Source organism: Oncorhynchus tshawytscha, linkage group LG08, assembly GCF_018296145.1.
Source record: "Oncorhynchus tshawytscha isolate Ot180627B linkage group LG08, Otsh_v2.0, whole genome shotgun sequence".
NCBI lineage: Eukaryota > Metazoa > Chordata > Actinopteri > Salmoniformes > Salmonidae > Oncorhynchus > Oncorhynchus tshawytscha.
Genome location: NC_056436.1, coordinates 38,980,174 through 38,993,499, shown reverse-complemented (window position 1 = coordinate 38,993,499; position 13,326 = coordinate 38,980,174). Strand labels below are relative to the sequence as shown.

Below are 13,326 nucleotides of genomic sequence, written 5' to 3'. Positions count from 1 at the left end.
AACGCGACAGAAGCGGATGCGGCTGTGAGAACGCGACAGAAGCGGATGCGGCTGTGAGAACGCGACAGAAGCGGATGCGGCTGTGAGAACGCGACAGAAGCGGATGCGGCTGTGAGAACGCGACAGAAGCGGATGCGGCTGTGAGGCTACATGAGGAAATGGTTCCAGTTTTTAGTGACAAAATTCCAGCGACTGTTTCAGCGTTTTGCACGTAAAAACCAACTACCGAACTTAGTTTGAAGTGTTTTCGGCTTGCAGAGCAGCTTTGCTAGCGTCGGTTTGGCTGCTTACAGTCATTAATTTGGAATTCTGTAGGCAGAAGTAAATAATGGATTCTGGGACTTCAGACACAACTAAACGTCATTCGACCCAAATATACCTTCTGGCTGAACTATCCCTTTTTATGTCTGTGGCCTTTCTCCTTCTGGTGCAGGCAAGCCCGTAAAGACTTCATCACAGCCAAGTACACCGAGAAGCGTTTTGCCAGGAGGAAGTGTCCAGACGGGGTGTCCAAGCTGCACACCCTGTGTGACGCGGTCAAGGCCCGGGACATCTTCTCTCTGATCCAGGTGTACGCTGAGGGAGTTGACCTGATGGAGCCCATCCCCCTGGCCAACGGACATGTGAGTCTACATGTCCACACCAATACACCCTGTCACACGAGCGTGCTGACCCCAGGCATACCGTGCTGGTACAGATATTTTTTTATCCACATTGTCCTTTCCAGGCCATCACTCAACAGCTCGGCTTGGCTCTGCTTGGCTCAGTAGTGTGAATTAATTGAGAGGTGGGGTGGTTTTTACATTGGGAACACGACTGTGCGTCAACATTTGATCTGTCCAGGTGCTCTCAACTGCCACAGCTGTAGTGGAATTCAAATGGCAGTGTTTTGGTTCATTCTCTTTGCTGGGCTGTGAAAAACAACTGCTCCTGGGAGTGTAAATGCTTTTGTATAATAGATCAACCATCACCACAAACACCTGGCTCACATTCAGGGCTGTTACTGCTTTTACTGCCTGTAGCAAAGCAGACTGCCGAAAGGGAGCATATGCGCAGATTTTCATCAAGTCCCAGTGTTTCTCGGTGTCAGCCGCTCCATTTTGGCTCTGCTATGTCTTCGTGTCCCCGAGGTCTCACCACGGCCATTTTGGCTCTGCTATGTCTTCGTGTCCCCGAGGTCTCACCACGGCCATTTTGGCTCTGCTATGTCTTCGTGTCCCCGAGGTCTCACCACGGCCATTTTGGCTCTGCTATGTCTTCGTGTCCCCGAGGTCTCACCACGGCCATTTTGGCTCTGCTATGTCTTCGTGTCCCCGAGGTCTCACCACGGCCATTTTGGCTCTGCTATGTCTTCGTGTCCCCGAGGTCTCACCACAGCCATTTTGGCTCTGCTATGTCTTTGTGTCCCCGAGGTCTCACCACGGCCATTTTGGATCTTCTGTGTGTGTGGTTGCAGGAACAAGGAGAGACGGCCCTTCACCTAGCGGTCAGACTAGTGGACAGGACCTCGCTCCATATCGTCGACTTCCTCACTCAAAACAGGTAAGGGAATTAAAGTAAACGTCAATGAGGTTTTTGTAGAAACACGACCCGTCATAAATGTCATGAGAACGACTGAGCAGACGTCAAGAACCGTCACAACGGCGTATGACGACTGACTTTAACACGGTCGTCACACAAAACTACTCTGTTGTTTTTTTTTAACACCGTCCCACAGAATGCAAATGAATTTGTTCAGAACAAGTGCTGGAATAATGCTGTTGAGTGACTGTTGTCCTGTGTTTATGGTTCTCCTTCCAACTCTCCCTGACTGCCTTCCCCCGTCTCTTCTCCCCCACAGTGTGAACCTGGACAAGCAGACAACCAAAGGCAGTACGGCCCTCCACTACTGCTGCCTGACTGACAACATGGAGTGTTTGAAACTGCTGCTGCGGGGCAAGGCATCCATAGACATTGGTAAGAGAACATTACATCTCTCTTCTACTGGGAAGGACTGGTTTGGAAACGGCACGGATACAAAATGCTAGTGTAGACTTTGTTTATTGTTGCCGAGTGTAGTGCAAGAAACAGATTCCTGTCAACCATTAACCTGATTTTTATGTTTTAATTCATAGCTATAGAAATGATAACTAATAGACTGCCAAACAGAATTATTAAGACACACACACACACATAGAAGCACATGAACGTGCCTTGTTTTGGTCAGGCCTAGTTCCCAGAGGCCCTTGGTTTGCCAAGAGACCCTACTTTGTCACAACAGCTCAAACACTCTGCTTCAGACTCCATACAAAGCAGGCCCACGATAAGAACGAGATGATGGTGAGAGAGAGACAGACTATTTAGTGTGGGAATCCTGCTAATGTTCTCTCTCCAGCAACAGAGTTGACAAAGGAACAGGGGGCCATGGTCTGTGGACTGGCGTGTGTCTTTATGTGCCCGAGGAACCTCCTTGTTTCACACACTATCTAGTTTACAGAGACGGGGAGGTGTTGTTAGAAACGCGGCTGTTGACAAACATGGCGAAACAGTAGGCGCCCTGGCAGCCTATAAGAGGCATGCTAGCGTTGTGTTGACAGGCTGTTGAGTTGGGTGTAGATATCTTCCTAATTCATGCTGTCGTAGCCCAGAGGTGATAATTGTGTCTCGGGTTACTTGTCAGTGCTCATCTATGAGGTGTTGATCTCGAGTGGTGGAGGACACAGGGTATAATTTAGTGACTGGATGAAGATGTCTTCCTGTAGCGAATGAGTCTGGGGAGACGCCGCTGGACATCGCTAAGAGACTGAAGCACCTGCAGTGTGAGGAGCTGGTGAGTGGTGTGTGGTGAGTGGTGTGTGTGTGTGTGCATCTTTAGCAAGACAGAGTGACTCCTCATCTCCATGCTTTATTTGAGCCATTAATCACTGTCAGTGTGTGTGTGTGTGTAGCTGAACACGGCGTTGGCGGGGAAGTTCAACGTCCACGTGCACGTAGAGTACGAGTGGCGTCTGCACCATGAAGACATGGACGAGAGTGACGAGGACCTGGATGAGAAGGTGAGGGTGAGGACTCACTTCAGATTATACACACACACACACCATGATCTCACCACACACACAAAAGTACATATGTGCATACATAACACACATTGATGACCTTTCTATAACCTTTTGACCCCTGTCCTCCCTCAGCCCAGCCCCCACCGGCGAGAGGAACGCCCGGTCAGCTGCTACACCCCTGGCTCCAACTCCCAGCGCCAGCCCAGCCCTGCCTCGTTGGCACGCGACGCTGCCAGCCTGGCCAAGGACAAGCAGCGTGGTGGGTACATGCCCAACCTGGTCAACAACGAGACCTACGGCACCATCCTCGACGCCAGCCCCCCCGTGCCCGGGGGGCTCACCCCCACCTCTGCTCCCCCTCTTCCCCCACGGAACATAGGTGCTTTGTCTTTCTCTTTTGATGTGATAGCAAGGTGGGTGCTGCATGTATAGAGAGCCACATTCGTCTGGCGAAACGTTCCAAATTCTATGAACAAGTTCCGTTTGTTCAGGGAATCCGTGTGAATGCTATTTGAGCACTGATTTTAGTTTTTTGTTCCAAAAAATGCTCCTGATTTTGAAGTTGATAAACGTGATCCATATCAAATGACCCCCGGCATCGAGCCCATTTCAACCCAGATTTACCTCGTCGTCCTCGTAATTTTTGGAGAATTATATTTATAATACATGCCCAATGGGTTCAGTTCAAATAGAGGGAAATCTCAATTTGGCCTTCGTCTCTGTCATAGAGTGTAGATGGCCTTCTCTAATTAGTGCATGGCCCCATGGTGACTTGTGTGGCGCTCTGACCTATTTGAAGGGCAGAGAGGACTCTGGGTAGGGAGCATGGGCAGTTACATTGGCGGCGACAGAGTGAGCTAGTGAGTTACTTTTCCAAAAGGTTCTCAGTCTGTGCTCCATAGTCCATGATGAGAGGCAGACTGAAAATAACCCAACATATCACTGGAAATCAATTTGAACTCCAATAGAAAATAGTCCAAACACGTTCAATTCCTGAATTGAATTTTGCATCCGACTGCTCACATTCCACCGTGCTTCACTTCGAAGCACGTGTTGTCTTTACTTACTTGGGCCCATTGCCCCACAACGAGCATTGGCCATCTGCAGCTCCTCTCCAGCAAACTTGACTTTGGGCAGAGTCTTATCTATTTAATTCCAGGAGTAGCCTTATCTTTCTGTGTTCTACTTTTTGTGTCAAGTCTCAATCAATCAATGAAAAATGTATTTTTACAAAGCCCTTTTTAACAGCGCCAGTTATGGAAAAGTGCTTTACAGATTCCCAGAGCCTTAAACCCCCAAAGAGCAAGCGATGCATGTCTCCAGGTGCCAAAGCATATCTTCTCTCCCACTCCTCCCTCCCCAGTCCAGTCATCAGGGTCCTCTGGGTGGAAGCCTGGCTCTATAGACCTGGGGGTCCGACAGAGGTCCTCCTCAGACCCCCCCAATATCCACCCCCCCGTACCCCCCATGAGGGTCACCTCAACCACGGGTAGGCACCTCTCCTCCAGGCCTTGTTGTCTGAACACATCATAATAATAGCCACAATCAGTATCGTAAAATAATCCTGGTAAATGATTGTACATAGCGTTATTGTCGATAGGTCATGTTAGTGTATGTAAGGCACATGCAGTATGTTTACAACGTGATGTACAAAGACGACGCCGAGGAGAAAAGCACCCAGTTTACATGAAGAAGAGAATGAGATGGGTAACTTGCATAGAGATCGAAAGAGGACTCGTCTTTGTATCTGTGCCATTATGATGTCTGTGACAGCATAGACTGCGCCATTGAGGCTATCTCCATTTTGTCTATCTAGTGCCCTCTTTCAACCTCTATCTCTCTCTGACCCCCCCCAGGTCTTGCTCCTCCGCCTGTGGCCAAGACAGTGAGTATGATGGAGGCGATGAACCAGCAGTCAAAACCGGGGACCGGACAGGGCCACAACAGAGCCCCAACACCTAAGTCTCCTTCTGGGTAAGCGTGCATACACACACACACACACATTGGACACACACACACATTGGACACACACAAACACACAAACACACATTGGACACACACAAACACACATTGGACACACAAACACACATTGGACACACACACCCATGTTGGGGGTGGACACCCTGCCTGAGGCAGCATGTTTTACTTTGATGAACACAAAGCAAGTTTGCCTTTGGAAAATAGCGTGTAGGGTTTCTGGTTTACCACTTCATTAACTTCCAAGCTGAGCTCTCCTAAAAGACAAACAGCTTTACACTATTCATCCACATGGCTCTACTCAACCTCCCACGGGTCTGAGTTGTGTGGCTGTTGGAAGGGAAATGCACTGTGGGGTAAATGTGTGTGTGTGTGTGTTGATTTGAAGCACGTCCTAAACAGCAGCTGACTACGAGGTTATGTGTGTGTTTTTTTAGCAATGACAAAAGCTTCAGTAAAGGACCGACTCGAACTGGGTCCATCGAAAGACCAGGTGGGTGTAAAAAATAACTTGATTTACTCTGCGTCTGTAAATAACCTGTAAAAGCATGTCGCATAGTCAGATAAAAGCGCTGCGACTGGGCCGGGATGTGTTGTCTGTGGGTCGGCTGCAGACAATCTGGTTGTGTGATTTTTGTGTATTCACAACGACGTCGTGGAATCCTCTTCCTCCTCCAGCTAAAGAAGTGCCGGGATATCCCCACAACTCAGTAGGTCAATCGCTGCCTCCCGCCCCCATGCCTAGGAAGACCTATCCGGTGAGTTCCCCTCCACCTACCGTTGACCTTTTTTTTTTTTTTTAATATGATCGTTTGCCCTGTTGTGGATTGTGATTGGACAGCCATGGACTATACAGAGGCACTTATTGGACTGATCTCGTCGTTGTTTTTCAGTTGGTCTTATTGTCCCGTGCACTCTGAGTATCAATGGCTCGTGTTTTCTCCTTCCTGTAACGCTAAGTAGGAGGGGAAACCTTGAAGTGTGCACTCGTTCTTGACAGATGGGGAAACCTCTCATATCTCTGTCCCTAGCTCAGTGCTAGCAATCTGTGTCATACGGGCTCACCATGTGAACCACTGACAGATCAGCGATAGCCTGTGGTGAAAACATGCGATGCACAACTCCCCCCTGCTCCCAGTTACTATGTCCTGTGTCATTTGTCTGCTATGCAACCCTCCAGCGGTCAATGTGGAAGTGGGCGTCGAGAATTCCAAAGGAGTGACAGACGGTTTAGATACTTCAGTTAAACGACCGCATCTGTCTGCAGAACGGTCAAGTACACCTGCCTGTCTGCATAGAAATAGAATGACTAGAAAGGGAAGCCCCTGAGACCATGGCAATTTGACAGTGCACTCTCAACATGGCCACCGTTACGGAAGGTTGACTTGACTGGGAATGTTGGTTCTAGTAATTGTATTGCTATGCCCGTCTGGCCGTCTCTCTTCAGAAGCAGAGGCCCAAGCGGGTGAAGGCCATCTACAACTGTATGGCGGACAATGCAGACGAGCTGACCTTCTCTGAGGGGGAGGTGATCGTGGTGGATGGGGAGGAGGACCAGGAGTGGTGGGTGAGTGTCAACTCTAGATTAGGCTACTATTTTGTGTGTTGGATGTGTGAAAAGTGGGGTGTGTGTTTGTCTCCATTCACACGCAGTGAGAGCAGTCCGGCCCAGTTCTAGTCCAAATCTGGCCTATTCCAGAGAGAGTCCACTGAGCATGTGCCAGAAATCTTGGTGGCCTCAGCAGCACAAAGCAGTGACCTCATTCTAGCCGTCCTTCTTTCTCTCCCGCCCCCGCCTGCCTTCCTTCCTCTGCTGAGTCCGTTGTCTGAATACAGACCAGCTGCAACTTGTTTTTCCAAAAGCCACCTCTGTAAACATGACCGTATTTAGTCACTTATTCTCCATGGGACTTTGTTATAGATGCCTTCCGCTCTCTTTTTCTGACTTCAATGGCATTTTGTTTGTGTCCGCGCCTGAGTTGACGACAACTGAAGCAGAATTTAAAAGGTGTTCTGCTGATGACTCTAAAGGGGGATAGTAATCCAAAAGTAACTGTACAAATAATCAGATTGTTACTAAATTTGTGTAATCTAAAAGTTATGTTACCGATTACAATTTTTGGGAGTTTACTAGTAACTGTAACTGATTCCATTAGAAAGTAACCTACCCAACCCTGCCATAAGCTATAGTGCATTCGGAAAGTATTCAGACCCCTTGACTTTTTCCACATTTGGTTAGGTAACAGCCTTATTCTAAAATGTATTGTTTTTTTTCATCAATCTACACACATTACCCCATAATGACAAAGCAAAAATAGGTTTTTACAAATGTTTGCAAATGTATAACAAATTAAACTGAAATATCACATAAGTATTCAGACCCTTTACTCAGTACTTTGGCAGCGATTACAGCCTTGATTCTTCTTGGGTATGACGCTACAAGCTTGACACACCTGTATTTGGGGAGTTTTGATCTGGGTCAAGTCTGGGCTCTGTCTGGGCCACTCAAGGACATTTAGAGACTTGTCCCGAAGCCACTCATGCGTTATCTTGTGTGCTTAGGGTCCTTCGCCCCCCAGTCTGCACTCTGGAACAGGTTTTCATCAAGGATCTTTCCTGTACTTTGCTCCGTTCTGACTAGTCTCACAGTCCCTGCCATGGAAAAACATCCCCAATGCATAATGCTGCCACCACTATGCTTAAACTGGCAGCATCCCTACGGTCTTCTCCAGACATGAAACTTGGCACTCTTGGCAACTGTTACAGACTTATATCTATCCTACCCTGCCTTTCTAAAGTCTTTGAACGCCAAGTTAACAAACAGATCACCGACCATTTCGAATCCCACCGTACCTTCTCCGCTATGCAATCTGGTTTCCGAGCTGGCCATGGGTGCATTTCAGCCACGCTCAAGGTCCTAAACGATATCATAACCACCATTTATAAAAGACAGTACTGTGCAGCCGTCTTCATCGACCTGGCCAAGGCTTTCGACTCTGTCAATCACTGATTTCTTATCGGCAGACTCAACAGCCTTGGTTTCTCAAATGACTGCTTCGCCTGGTTCACCAACTACTTTGCAGATAGAGTTCAGTGTGTCAAATCGGAGGGCCTGTTGTCCAGACTTCTGGCAGTCTCTATGGGGGTACCACAGGGTTCAATTCTCGGGCCGACTCTTTTCTCTGTATACATTAATGATGTCACGCTTGCAGCTGGGGATTCTCTGATCCACCTCTACGCAGGCGACACCATTCTGTATACTTCTGACCCATCTTTGGACACTGTGTTAACAAACCTCCAGACGAGCTTCAATGCCATACAACACTCCTTCTGTGGCCTCCAACTGCTCTTACATGCAAGTAAAACTAAATGCATGCTCTTCAACCGATCGCTGCCCGCACCCGCCCGTCCAGCATCACTACTCTGGACAGTTCTGACTTAATATGTGGACAACTACAAATACCTAGGTGTCTGGTTAGACTGTAAACTCTCCTTCCAGACTCACATTAAGCATCTCCAATCCAAAATGAAATCTAGAATCGGCTTCCTATTTCGCAACAAAGCATCCTTCACTCATGCTGCCAAACATACCCTTGTAAAACTGACTATCCTACTGATCCTTGACTTCGGTAATGTAATTTACAAAATAGCCTCCAACACTACTCAGCAAATTGGATGCAGTTTATCACAGTGCCATCCGTTTTGTCTCCAAAGCCCCATATACTACCCACCACTGCGACCTGTATGCTCTCGTTGGCTGGCCCTCACTTTTATATTCGTCGCCAAACCCACTGGCTCTAGGTCATCTATAAGTCTTTGCTCGGTAAAGCCCCGCCTTATCTCAGCTCACTGGTCACCATAGCAGCACCCACCCGTAGCACGCCCTCCAGCAGGTATATTTCACTGGTAACCCCCAAAGCCAACTCCTCCTTTGGCTGCCTCTCCTTCCAGTTCTCTGCTGCCAATGACTGGAACGAATTGCAAAAATCACTGAAGCTGGAGACTTATCTCCCTCACTAACTTTAGGCATCAGCTGTCAGAGCAGCTTACTGATCATTGCACCTGTACATAGCCAATCTGTAAATTGCCTATAGGCGACGTTGTTGCCGGTGATGTCTGGTGAGGACCTGCCTTACAACAGGCTTACAAACCCTCAGTCCAGCCTCTCTCCGCCGATTGCAGACAGTCTGAGCACTGATGGAGGTGTGATGTTCGGACGATCAGCTGTCCGTCCTGTCTCCCTGTAGCGCTGTCTTGGGCGTCTCACAGTACGGACATTGCAATTTATTGCCCTGCCCACATCTGCAGTCCTCATGCCTCCTTGCAGCATGCCTAAAGCACATTCACACAGATGAGCAGGAACCCTGGGCATCTTTCTTTTGGTGTTTTTCAGAGTCAGTAGAAAGGCCTCTTTAGAGTCCTGAGTTTTCATAACTGTGACCTTAATTTCCTACCATCTGTAAGCTGTTAGTGTCTTAATGACCGTTCCACAGGAATGTCCATTCATTGTTTATGGTTCTTTGAACAAACATGGGAAACAGTGTTTAAACCCTTTACAATGAATATCTATGAAGTTAGTTTGTAAAAATCCAAATATCTTTGAAAGACCGGGTCCCGAAAAAGGGACGTTTTTTTTGCGTTGTTGCTGAGTTTAGGAACATCTCAAGGATGACCAATGTTAACAGGATGCACCTGAGCTCAATGTCAAGTCTCATAGCAAAGGGTCTGAATACTTATGTAAATAAGTATTTTAAAAATAAATTTGTAATAAATTTGCTAACATTTCTACAAAACTGTTTTCACTTTGTCATTATAGGGTGTTGTGTGTATTTTAATTCATTTTTATTTGATCTATTTTAGAATAAGGCTGTAACGTAACAAAACGTGGAACTAGTCCAGGTCTGAATACTTTCCGAAGGCACTGTATTGCAAAAAGTGTACGCGTTTTGTCCCAAATATCATTGTGTTACGTTGTGCCTCTTCTGTTCTCTCCCAGCTGGGCCACATCGAAGGAGAACCTATGAGGAGGGGGGCTTTCCCCGTCACATTTGTACACTTCATCATGGACTGAAGGTCAGAGGTCGGGGGTCAACACAGGACCTGGAATGGAAACCATGGACATGTCCTCCACCTCCCCATATTTCTGTGGCAAAATTCTTTGTCATCAGCAAAGCTTGTGGCTGCACCGACACTAAAGAAGAGTGAAGTGTCGCTGCCCAATGCTTTGGCTATACAGTCTGTTGCCATGACAACAGATACACCCTTTACTCCAGGAATGTCATGTGATGTCTTATCACTCTTTTTCGGCCAAGCCTGCAAAGGCTCGTGGGGAAACTGTTTTGACTTCTGACACCATCTGACATAAAAAAAAAAACGATGATTGTAGTAGATAACCTCTTGCAATAAAATGCACTTTCTGCTTATTTATCCTGGTCGCGACATTTAGAGGATTATTGACAAAATGAAGGTTCTGTTAATAACTATTTCACTCTGTTGTCTTCGGTTTTGTGAATTGTACAGAAAGTTCTTCAAGGACAGCTGACAGGGACAGTAATGTGTATCTTTAGGATTTCTTTCACTTATTGTTAATGTGAATATAGTCTATATGCTTACATTCCATCTCCTTGCATGGTTAAAGGGTGAACAATTTCTAAACGCTTAACTGATTAATAGGCAAAGGCATGTAAACTTTATAGCACTCAATGTGGGAAGCAGACTCAGTGGTGGAGTGGTGCCTGGAGAAGTGGGTATACTATAATTTGGCAAAAATAAATCCCAAAGGCCTGCTTGGTGAAGGAAAGGCGCCTGTGTGTTAAACTCTGACAAAAAATGATAAATCCCATGTTGGTCTTTAACAGTTCAGGAAACCCAACCTGTACTGTACTAGTAGTCTGATAGTAGGACTACCATTGAAACAAATAAATGAGGCGGTCAACTGAGTCAGAAATATTCAGTCAAACAAATTCTCTGCAAGTCTCACTTTTTTTAATAGAAAAACAACAAAATTGGATGTTCTAAGTCCACAACAGGTGCATGAATGGACATGCACCTAGTTTACGTTAAATGTAGAGGTTTTTTTTGGGAAAGCCTTTCCATCTAGGCTACTAGAAGATGATTATGCCTATGATTAGCTTTGCTATATTTTTTCCTGCTACTTAATTATTAAACGTCCAGGTTTCAAACGTCATGTCTTACATTCTTAAAAGTAGCCTATAGTTAAAATCCCACCACATAAACATGGAAGTCATTATTTTATAAAGACATATTCCACACTCCTGTTCTATTGGTTTTTAAATCCGCTTTCTTTCATTGTTTTATCAGGCAAAGGCGTTATCGTCGTCATATTAGCAACCCCGTAATAATTGTTGCATCTTTAGATCTCCCCATCTTTCAAAATGTCTCCGTCTATGAAGCCGCTCGCATGTGCAGTGCACATTTTTAGAACTGCGTTTCCCTGCAAATTGCGTTTTGGAACATTTGCCTGTAACCCGACGGCCCACGTGCACATTACTGCGCTTAAAATGTGAAGAAATAATAGTTAATCAACGTTTTAAGCTAAACATTCTGATCGGATCCATCAGCCTTATTAATTGATAAGGCGTACACCTTCCGCCACACACTAGCCACACAATGCCCACAAAAGAAAGTGGGTGTAAGGCTGCGTATACCCGCCACCACACCACTCGTTAAACTTAATTCAAAATGGTGCTAACCCAGTAACATGCTAGGAGTCCTCCCCTATGGGTCATCCACTGTCCCCATTTCTAGACAGCCCTTAGTAACAACAGGGGGTTGCTGGGGGGTATATTTAGGCCTGTATTTAACTGGGAGAACCCAGGCTCACTATCCTACTGTGTGCGCTGACCTGCATGCTTATCAGCTTGAAACAATAGAAGTTACTTACAGCACATCATCTCCATGGCCTACAGTGTGGTGCTAGATTTACTGCATTAGCCCATCTGACACCTTTTACTCTGTTTATAAAATGCCATTGTTGCACTTCTTACCCTTTTTGCTATATCAATATCACCAGTGAAATGGATGTTGTGAACTATCTTCGCTGCATAGATCACACTTTTAGTTGTGAACCACCATCTTTTTGTGGCTCTGGTCAAAAGTAGTGCACTATTTAGGGAATATGATGCCAATTGGGACATGGACATAGTGAGAGAGCTCTGCATGGGGCAAGTGCTCCTGTCCTGTGGCTTTTTTATCTGTAGTGGACAGCAGGCTACCAAATGGCACACACACAGAGGTACATGTGGACACATGCACATAGTTGTCATTGTACTAAAAATAACTTGTCCTTTGAGGTGACATTGTAAGGGGGATGGCAATACCAAATGACACACTTGAAAGGACAATGCAACTACTCACACACACACACACACACACACCTACCATAGTATTCAATCTGATTCATAGTGCTCAGCCTAGAATTCTAACATAGTCCACAACTTGATTACTAGCTGGGACCAGCATTAGTTACAGACCACCCTTGTTTTATACATCCTAGGACCCATACTGAAGAGTATGTTTTAAAATGTAATATTCTTACAACGCATTTGACGTAATGTCTGACTTTGGTTGCAGAGCAACTCTTCTCTATACATGTTTGATGTTTTATCTTAAACGGGACATACAGTACTCTCAATTGTGAATGAACTACGATAGACGACGACAAGAGGCGTCGCATGTATCTGCCACACCATGTTAACTCACTGGAAATAGGATGGTTCATCTGTAAATGTACATAGATTATGTTGATATTTAAATGTATAAAATAAGAGTTCATGACCTTGGCAGTAACTGTCTTTGAATGCACTGTGGTGACGTGCTGTTTTCCAGCTGGTGTTCAGTGTGTAGTCTAGTAGTGTACACACAAGCCAAGGCTGAGAAGCTATTCCATTCACACTCATTGACTCTGGATCACAGCATTGACTCGAACCTATTGTGCAAAATAAATGGGGAAATTGAAACTGGAATAATAAAATTGAATAATTCCCAGTGTTTTCTTCTTGCATTTATCATAAGTGTATTGCTTTTCAAAGTGGTTTAACAGTGTGTAGTATGGTGATTTTTAAGAGTGCTCGACTCCTAGATTTGTAACTTCCTGGGCAGTATACTAAATATAATAGTAATGCAACAAGAGCTCCCTCTGGTGGAGAATGGTCAAACCCACTACAGCCCAAGCCTATGTCCATGGTTTCTAACTTGTTCTGGTGCCATACCACTACAACCAAGGCTTGCATCCACACTGAAATCTATAAGAGAGAGGATTCAATCCGATCACCGGTTATAGGCATTTCTG

General features: G+C 45.9%; 1 protein-coding gene across 9 annotated transcripts in view; it reads left to right on the top strand.

The window, feature by feature from the left end:
- asap2a (ArfGAP with SH3 domain, ankyrin repeat and PH domain 2a) overlaps positions 1-10,454 on the top strand; it is an 88,878-nt gene extending 78,424 nt beyond the window's left edge. For 4 of the 9 annotated variants that reach the window (XM_042325530.1, XM_042325529.1, XM_042325525.1 and 1 more), the window contains 12 exons: positions 434-623; positions 1,457-1,542; positions 1,841-1,956; positions 2,742-2,809; positions 2,928-3,041; positions 3,171-3,417; positions 4,402-4,527; positions 4,895-5,012; positions 5,453-5,508; positions 5,694-5,773; positions 6,463-6,582; positions 10,012-10,454. In XM_042325530.1, the coding sequence (XP_042181464.1) occupies positions 434-623; positions 1,457-1,542; positions 1,841-1,956; positions 2,742-2,809; positions 2,928-3,041; positions 3,171-3,417; positions 4,402-4,527; positions 4,895-5,012; positions 5,453-5,508; positions 5,694-5,773; positions 6,463-6,582; positions 10,012-10,086 (1,396 nt within the window). In that variant the 3' untranslated portion in view covers positions 10,087-10,454. Of the gene's footprint in view, positions 1-433; positions 624-1,456; positions 1,543-1,840; positions 1,957-2,741; positions 2,810-2,927; positions 3,042-3,170; positions 3,418-4,313; positions 4,528-4,894; positions 5,013-5,452; positions 5,509-5,693; positions 5,774-6,462; positions 6,583-10,011 lie in introns of those variants that run through there. The other 5 variants (XM_042325531.1, XM_042325528.1, XM_042325527.1 and 2 more) reach the window with 4 other exon arrangements.
- The last annotated feature ends 2,872 nt before the right edge of the window (positions 10,455-13,326 follow it).